Raw genomic sequence first — 9,708 nt, forward strand, 5'->3', positions numbered from 1 at the left:
CTGATCAATAAAATATAGATTAAATGTACTTTTAGGTTGCAGTTTTTTTTTTACTTCTAAATTCAAGCGATCGTCCTCCATAACAGCAGGTGGCGGGAATGCAGCTAACAATGGTTTACCACCGCCAATAAACAGACAAGAAGAAGAGGAAGGACGTCGCGGAAGAGTGAGCTGTGAAGATGAGTGATACTGTGAGTTTGTTTGGAGGAAGAGTGCCTGCTGAGGTGGAGCTGCTGTGGAAACACCTGAAGAACCTGAACAGAGACACATTCACACAGATTCTCAGAGGTGAGTTTCACTTCTCAGCAGCTGCTGCTGTTCCCTGTCCGCCGATCGGCGAAACATCCTCCTGCTCCATTTTAGCAGCTGTTTTTAATTGTAACTCATTGTAAAGTCCAAAAGGCAAATAGTTCGTTAGCGTGAGGAAACTGTGTCCTGCGGCACGTGATCATACTCCGTTCTGCACGCGAGAAACAGCGCGAGTCGCGCGATCTATTCATCTTTGACACAAGAATATGTGTTATAAATATAATACCGACCATGTGAACCGCATGACGAGGTAAATTTAAAAACATTGTGCCGTAACAAACAATCCAGCTCTACTCTTATAGGTTTCCGTGCAGTTACTGTAGAAATATGGTGTTTTGGCAGCAGTATATTTCATTAAAATGTTATGTTATTATAGCCTATATTGGAGAATATTTGTCCCTTTTATAGAGGTTGTTTCATAGTTTCTGCATGTGTTCAGGAATTTTTTTTTTTTTTTCATATTTCACTCCGTAGTTTATTATTATTATTATTAGTAGTAGTAGTAGTAGTAGTAGTAGTATTATCATTATTATTAGTGTTATTATTTTGGAAATCATATAACCATGATAATGAGGAGCGCGTGGTTACCTGTGATTACCACGATTTGACGAGATGATACTCAGTATTCTGTGGTAATTGTTAACCTTTTATGAAATATGTAAAGACACAAGGATAACTTAACCAAAGAGCTTTAACGCCTGATTAAGGACGAAGTTTTCTCTTAAAATCCGTCTAGTAATGAATTTTAAATATTTGTTAGTGTTAATTCATTAAGAGCCTGATGAAAGATCAATATCAGTGTCTTTAATTAGGTGTTAAATATTTGCCAATGATATTGCTATTAAATACTGTTAGTTCATCAAACCTGATAGTTAATCCAAACCTGTATGACTGACTGACCTCTACACACACCTTGGCAATAGAAAAAAAGTAAATTTTATAGTTTATTCGCCAGACTGATGATTCACCAGATTAATGAATATTAATCACATTGTCTGCATTCACTCCAACTGATTTGCTGAAATCAAAACCGGGACAGTAATAGATGAGCGCTAGCCAATGAGATTGCCGTTTGCGCATTAGTTCCGCCCACTACTGGAGGATCCGGCAGTGTCTTCTAAACTCTATTATTTTGACAGGAAAATACAACGAAGAATATTATTCTGTTCTGTCACAGCTGTGGTGAACGCCATTGATGGTCAGGACTGCTGTGAGTCTGTGAGGGTGATTTCGGAGAGCGGGTTCATCTCAGAAGAGAGCTTGAACCATGTGATGGCGGGACTGTATGCTCTTCTGAAAGAAGCTCTGTGTCTGCCTGCTTTAAGACAAGAGGTTTGCTAACATTCTCGCTCAACACTGTGTGTATCTGTCTTTCTGTGCTTACTGAACGTTTGTCTTCACTGATTCTGCAGCAGCAAAGCCACAGTGCTTTTTAAATCTGTGAATTTACAAAGTGTGACTTAAACGCAGTCATTCTGATCATTTCACGCAATAAAACGCTTACTGTGTGAATTTTCACTCTTCTCATGATTCTTCCGCGTACTAATTCTTGTGCACACATTTGAATGTGATTTCAATCCATTTTCAAGAGCAAGAAGACACGAAAGAGAACTCAAATCGGCACTCGCGTCCATGCTGTTTTCTGCGCTCTCACACACACACACACACACACATAGAGCCACGGACTAAAGCGCACGTGCACACCACAGAGAGCCGTGAACACACACACACACGCACACACACCACAGAGAGCCGTGAACACACGCACACAGAGAAGCGCACACACACAGAGCTGCACATTAAAGCGCGCACGCACACACACACACAGAGCTGCACATATAGTGTGCAATACTGAGTTGAGCTCTCGTGTGTTCAAGCACAAGAAGACTCGTACAAGTACACACAACTGTCACTGCAGGGTTATTTCACATTTGAATACAGTTTCTGAACCCAAACTTTGTTCAGTTGTATTTATTTGTGTTGTTGCCATTTTGTTATTTGTTCTTATGTTATTACTGTTTACCTTTAATAATGTTTGAAATTTATATTAGTCCAGTTGTTTTTGCAATGCCATTTTTGTTAAAACCATAGGAAACTGCTGATTTTTGTTAATGGACATCAGCTACAACAAACACAAGATACAAGAATAAGACACAAAATAAATGTTTTAATGGAATCTAAAAGAATTGGAATCAATCAGCAGAATCGGAATCGCTACAATTAAAACAATACTCAACCCTGGTAATGATTCGATTATAAAACAATTCTTGATGCCTCACAATCCATATGTAAGAACAAAGATGCATATAACAAACAGTAGAACAAGTACAATATAACAAAGAAATAAATGAAATGAACAGGGTGTTTTGTTTTTTGTTAAAGCTTCAAATGTTGTTCGTTCAAGAACAGTGAGTGAATCCCTCGTTTCTTTTGTTGTTTGATTAACATTAATAACAGCAGGTTTATTATATTAAGACCTAATGCACGGATCTAAAATAAACACATGACTTTGCTCAAAATGTTTTTGAAATCTTTATTTCAGGTTTTTAATGAGGATCTCAGAGCTCTTCGGTAAGAAATGTCTTATAAAGTGCAATTATAGTCTTTTTTTTTTTTTTTTCCCCTAAGAGTAATTATAAGTATGCTAGTAAAATTCAAATAAATAGTCATAATATCTTTCTGTATTGATATGTTTGCAGTGATTTGTGTGCAGTTGTATTTATAGATGCTGTCTATCAACAGGATTTCTGAAGAGTTCCTTGCAGACGTCTCCAGTGTTGTCTTTGGAAACAGGTGTGATTTGAACAAATTTGTATTCCCTCTTCTTTCAGGCTAACTATTATCCTGACAAGTTCTTTCATTTCTGGATTCTCTTCCAGGCAAACTTCCATGAATGTTAGTGATAGACATCAAGGACCGAGTCTGGCAAAGTTGGAGGAGTTTAAATGGAGAGTTGATGTTGCCATTTCAACAAGGTACAGTAGTAATGATAATTTCATTGAGACATCTGCAGAACTGAAATGTCTTCAAAAAGGAATTTAAAGACATAAGGCGTTGTGCACGGACGCTCGTCTCAAATTTGTTGGTCTTCTATATACAAATATTCCATAATATTTTGTAAAATGAGCAGTACTTCATTTGCTGTTAAAGAAACTTGTGGTTTGTGGACAGTTTTGTACTGTACGTACTTGAGTGGTATCAGTTAGGGCTGTGCAATTATGACAACAATCATAGTCGCCAATTATTTTCCTTACATTGAACTTGCGAAAACCTAGGTAGCTGACTTGCTGCCTTATAAGGCAGTGACTTGTAAGGCAGCGTTTGTTCATGAAGGCACCTGACTTCTGACAGACTTCTGAGGCAGTGTAACAGTTTAATGATCTACAGCAAAATGGCGCAAGCTTTGGTGAGAACTAAAATATTTAATTACTACAGTAGTAATTTCTCGCTAGAAATGACATCAGAATTGGAAAATGTTGGTCAAAACGTAACTTTTGGACGCCATCTCAATTTTTCTAGCTCAGCTGTCACAGAATGGAAAGCACAGGATTGTGGGATATCAAAGGGAGCGAAGGCAGCATTGATGTGTCCTTCAAAAATCGATCAGATGAAGGCATCTCATGAGACAGGAAGTGAATCTAGCATTGGATTCGGACATGCCTTGATGCCTTCCTACCTTGAAATGTGTCCACCGAAGGCAGTATTTTCCAGTTTTCGGACGCAGCCAGAGTCTGTTCCCCGAATTAGTAAATACAAAAAAAACTCTCAAACCCATTTAAGGGTAAAAATTTAATTGATGTTCAACAAATAAAAAACATATAATACTGATGAACAAATGACAAAGCTCGGTTTGCTTAATATTAGATCCCTTTCTACAAAATCACTGGTTAAAGGGATAGTTCATCCAAAAATGAAAATTACCCCATGATTTACCCTCAAGCCATCCTAGGTGTATATGACATTCTTCTTTCAGACGAATATAATCAGAGTTATATTAAATAATGTCCAGGGTAATCCATGCTTTATAATGGGAGTGGATGGTGCCCCAAATTCTAAAGACAAAAAAAATGCACTCATCCATTATAAACGTACTCCACACGGCTCCGGGGGGTTAATAAAGGCCTTCTGAAGTGAAGCGATGCGTTTGTGTAAAAAAAAAAAAAAAAAAAAAAAATTAAAATTTATAAACTGTAATCTCTAGCTTCCACTAGCTGTCGTACGCGCTTTCACGAGAGAGTGGCGTTCCAGCTTGTGACGTAGGACGCATGCGCAGTGTGAGCTCCGGTGAGAATATGCTAGTCTCTCGCGAGAACCAAGTTGTGTACAGCAAAGGAAATCCACGTGAAGAAGTGAATTATTTGAGCTATACTCTACATTTTATTAGTGTTAAAATGCTGATTTCTTGTGAATATCCGGGTTGCTTCAACAAAGCTAAAGTCTTGAGATTACGTGCGCCGACATCAAAGGGAGATGCAGAGCGCTGTGCGTGACTGGCTGCCGCTTCAAACCTGGATTGTTTGTTCGTATGTTTTGCTGCATTGATCGGATTACTGCTTTATTTTCTATATCACCATCGGATTATTGTGCTTTTCGGATTACTCCAATTCTAACTTTTGGTGCTTTGGACTTGATCGTTGACTGCAATTTTTACTGCCTGCAAGTTTTGCCATCGGGCTGCTGCGAGCTCTCTACCCTGTTATGTCTTCCACCACTTTCGGCTCATCAGATGGGTGAGTTACCACTCTATCAGTTGCGAGGTTTGTTTACTGCTTGCTATCTGGGTGTGTTGTCTCCCTCTTAGCCTGCTGTTTTTGGTGATGTGACTTACAGGGTTTGGCTGACGTGATTTTCGCTAGTGATTGGCATTTACTCCGACAATATAAACATGCCTCGGCCAACAGTTTTTCAGTTTGTTTTGCTGCTGCAGCCTCCTCCATCTCCCGGAGTTCCTGGTCTGTATACTCCGGTTCAAACAAATATGGCTGGGCAGAAATCAAAGTCTTCTCTTGGGTTATATCGAAATCCTCTCACATTTTTCTTAAGAAATCCTAGTTTGTAGCTTAATTCATGACCGGTATTTTGTTTTGCTCTCTCCTCTGCACTTCCCTGTTCATCACCGGAGCTCACACTGCGCCATGCGTCCTACGTCATAAGCTGGGACGAAACTCTCTCGTGAACGCACGCATGACAGTTAGCGGAAGCTAGAGATTACAGTTTATAAAGTTTGAAATATAGATATTTTTTGATTTTAATATCCATGTAGTTAATGAAAAAGACCCACTCATTGTCAAAATCATACTTTAGATCTAATATTGTCACATGGAATCGATATTGATGCCTTTGAAATTCTGCAGCAGAGTGACGACATCTCAGATCATTATCTAGTCTCGTGTATACTACATTTAGCCAAGGCTGCAAAACTGCCTCTCTGCCACAAATATGGTAGAACCATCACTTCTACCACTAAAAATTGCTTTAGAAATAATCCTCCTGATCAGTTTCATCTCTCTGGCATACCAGACAGCTTAGAAGAACTCGATGTTGCAACAGAAACTACTGACTCTCTCTTTTCCAGCACTTTAGACACAGTAGCTCCTTTGCACTTAAAAAAGATTAAAGAAAATAGTCCAACGCCGTGGTACAACGAGCACACTCGGGCCCTTAAGAGAGCAGCCAGAAAAATGGAGGGCTTCTGTTCAAAACAGGGCAAAGAAATCATCTAAACATTCATATTACCTCTGTGACATTTTATGTATTATATGTTATATTCTAGAGCCTAAATGTTAATGTGCAGTTTAATATGTTGCTAACACATTTTCAGTATTTATTACGGATTTTAGTTGATTTCACTCATCTCAGTATAGCAATATAGTTTAGGAATAGCCAGTATGTGTATAGCCAATATGTATGTGTAGTAAACGAAACAGACACACAGAACATGCAGAATTCATATTTAAATCTTTTTGCCATTTAATATTCACAGACACTATATCGCGATTAGAATAAAGAACTTGAGAATAAAACTTACCATTCTCAATCAGCTTGATCAGGTTGATCCTCGATCGAAATGAAAGTGAAAGTGCTCTTCCTCTGAGGTAAATTCTTCCAGAATTATTCCTCACTGCGTCTCAAAACAATGTACATAAATCTGACTAAGCTTGATGCATTTTTCCGAGCTGACGCAGGGGTTCACTCTCTGTTGCATTGATCACCTCAGAATTTGCGTCTGAATAGCACACGCTCTCCGTGGGCGTGGCCACATTAGTGGATAATGAGATGACTCGCAAACGACTGACTCTTTCCAAACAGATTAAATAAACAGAATATTAGTTTTTGATTTGACTTCATCCTGACTTCATGTTAGTTTTCTTTATTTTGCAAAGAGCACAACTTTTTTTTTTTTTTTTTTTTTTTACACAAATAAAAGACATTCCACAGTTTTTAATAATATATAACTCTTATTTATACGTCCAAAATTGCCAGAGTATTTTTAGTCTCTTTCGCACTGGTAAGAAAAAAACCGAGGTGTATCGCCGGCTTGACCACCGATGTCGGATTAATATGATGGGCAATATTAGACAATATCTAATATATGATGATGAGTAAGTTATATTTAACAATATAAACAACAAGGAATGATAGTAAATAGAGATTCAAAACAAAAGCTATACAGAGCTTACAGACGAAACCACTCAGCAGCAAGGCAGACGGGAGCGAGCAATCTCGAAGGTTCAGTCCTTGAATCTGGTGTTGATGAGAGAGCGGGAACCCTGAAAAACACATACGAACCTTTGAAGCAACAGGAGTTATCTAAATAAAATGTCGTAATTAACAGTAAAAAGAAAAGAAGTGAAAAGAAGCTATAAAAGTGAAAAGCTTGTATAACAGTGTAAATTTGCTGTCCCCTCAAAATAACTCAACACACAGCCATTAATGTCTAAACCGCTGGCCACAAAAATGAGTACACCCCTAAGTGAAAATGTCCAAATTGGGCCCAAAGTGTCAATATTTTGTGTGGCCACCATTATTTTCCAGCACCGCCTTAACCCTCTTGGGCATGGAGTTCACCAGAGCTTCACAGGTTTCCACTCGAGTCCTCTTCCACTCCTCCATGACGACATCACAGAGCTGGTGGATGTTAGAGACCTTGCGCTCCTCCACCTTCAGTTTGAGCAGGGCCACCATAGACATTGAGGGGGACAAGTCCCCCCCAATTATTAGAAATGGCCAAAATGTTCCCCCCCCAGTATTTGAAATTCTTGCACTGCTCTGCTGCACTTCATTACAGCACACTGCATGTTGTTAAGGATGACAAAAAGGTTTAAAAGGTACATTTTTAGTCTGGTCTGCCTCAGCGGTCTAAGAACGCTTGTCAATGTCAAAATGATTGAAATGGCCAATTAAATTAAAAAGTAGGTAGGGTTTACGTTCTCTTTTTGCTCGTGCACACAGTCTTCACAGCACAGACGGGCGTGTCCATCGATCGCTTAGAGAGTGAGAGCGATAACACAAAATTTAACACACCTGCTCCCCATTCACACCTGAGACCTTGTAACACTAACGAGTCACATGACACCGGGGAGAGAAAATGGCTAATTGGGCCCAATTTGGACATTTTCACTTAGGGCTGTACTCACTTTTGTGGCCAGCGGTTTAGACATTAATGGCTGTGTGTTGAGTTATTTTGAGGGGACAGCAAATTTACACTGTTATACAAGCTGTACACTCACTACTTTACATTGTAGCAAAGTGTTATTTCTTCAGTGTTGTCACATGAACAGATATAATAAAATTTTTACAAAAATGTGAGGGGTGTACTCACTTTTGTGAGATACTGTGTGTGTGTGTGTGTGTGTGTGTGTGTGTGTATATATATATATATATATATATATAATATATTTTTTTTTTTAATAATTGTGCAGCTTTTGTATCAGCATATGCTTAATGTGAACAGAAGCACATGAGCATTATATGATGTGTTTGTGTGATTCAGCTCACTGGCTCGAGCGTTGCAGCCCTCCATTCTCATGCAGATGAAACTGTCAGATGGACATTTGTATCAATTTGAGGTAATGGTTCTTAAATACTGATTGATTACATTGTTTCATAGTACACAGTAGTGACACCATTTCATTATTCATTTATCTGATATTTACAGATGTATCAAAAACAGAAGCCTACAAATGTTAGCAGCTGCATTTTATTAAACTGCTGTAAAAAAAAAAAAAAAAAAAAAAATATCATATTTTCTGATGAATAACATAAAGAGTCTACTTTATTAGGTCTGCTTATTTTCTGTAAACTGTATTTTGTTAAAAATGCAGAACAAAACTTTAAGCATACAAATACTCCCAAAATAAATGCAAAAATATAGTTGATACTGCTTCATTTCTGCTCGGTATCTTTTCCATGTTAATCGGAGCTTTTGTCCTGAACGGTTTCTATTTGTGTGTTGTGTGTGTGTGTGTGTGTGTGTGTGAGAGAGATTTATTTTTCTCTCTATTCTAGGTTCCAGTTGTCAAATTCCAGGAGCTTCGGTACAATGTCTCTCTAATTTTAAAGGAAATGAATGACATAGAGAAGAGAAGTATTCTCAAAATACAAGACTGATAGATCATTTAGATCAAATTGTTTAACACGTCCATGTGTAAAAGATAATATTGGTGTCTGCAACGAGAAAAACACTGTTGATGAAAATCCCTTGTGAGGTTCTTCCGAATCTGTCTAGTCTTTTCTAATATTTGGTAAATTTTATTATTTGTACTGAATTCATTTTTATAAACTGTTTGTTTATAAAGTTATGATTTGTGCTTAATTGTGTTAAACTGTTTCTTGTTTGTCAGTGTGTGGACAAGAAACACCGTTTACCACATTTTGTTGATCTATATAAATAAATGATATCTGTTATTGACATGAAAAGTTTCTTCTCACAGTCATTCTACTATTTAAAGTTGCAGTACAGAAGATTTTTTTTGCCATCAGGTTGGATTTTGCAGGAAATGTCATGTTAGATCAGGTCTCCAAATAAAAAAATATCAGATGTGATCGGACCCCAGACACCGGATCCTGCCAGAAGATATCCCGTTTTGTCTGACACCCAAAAATGTAATGACTGTTTTCTATCGGCCAGGGAAGAGCAGAAGCAGGCGATGAAGCAATGATGACAGAAACGGATAAACAGAGTTTATTGGATCATCTAAAGCCTTATTTATACTTTAGATATTTATATATCATATTAGTATTGTGTTAAATATTTTAAACATCAATTTTTGTGTGAGAGACTCAATAGAAAACACATCATGTGAAATCACACAAGTCAGTTAAAACTGTATGAACTTTGTAGCATCTACTCTATTATTGAACTGAATTGATCTGAATAACGACACTGTTGTCTTCTGT

General features: G+C 37.8%; 1 protein-coding gene across 1 annotated transcript; it reads left to right on the forward strand.

The window, feature by feature from the left end:
• Positions 1–82: 82 nt before the first annotated feature.
• Positions 83–9,228, forward strand: commd5 (COMM domain containing 5). Its single transcript, XM_051860302.1, has 7 exons — positions 83–288; positions 1,487–1,641; positions 2,852–2,880; positions 3,052–3,102; positions 3,189–3,284; positions 8,303–8,378; positions 8,818–9,228. Exons 1-7 carry the CDS (start codon positions 180–182, stop codon positions 8,917–8,919), a joined length of 618 nt encoding a protein of 205 aa, XP_051716262.1. The 5' UTR covers positions 83–179; the 3' UTR covers positions 8,920–9,228.
• The last annotated feature ends 480 nt before the right edge of the window (positions 9,229–9,708 follow it).

The sequence above is a fragment of the Ctenopharyngodon idella genome, chromosome 14 (genome assembly GCF_019924925.1).
Source record: "Ctenopharyngodon idella isolate HZGC_01 chromosome 14, HZGC01, whole genome shotgun sequence".
NCBI lineage: Eukaryota > Metazoa > Chordata > Actinopteri > Cypriniformes > Xenocyprididae > Ctenopharyngodon > Ctenopharyngodon idella.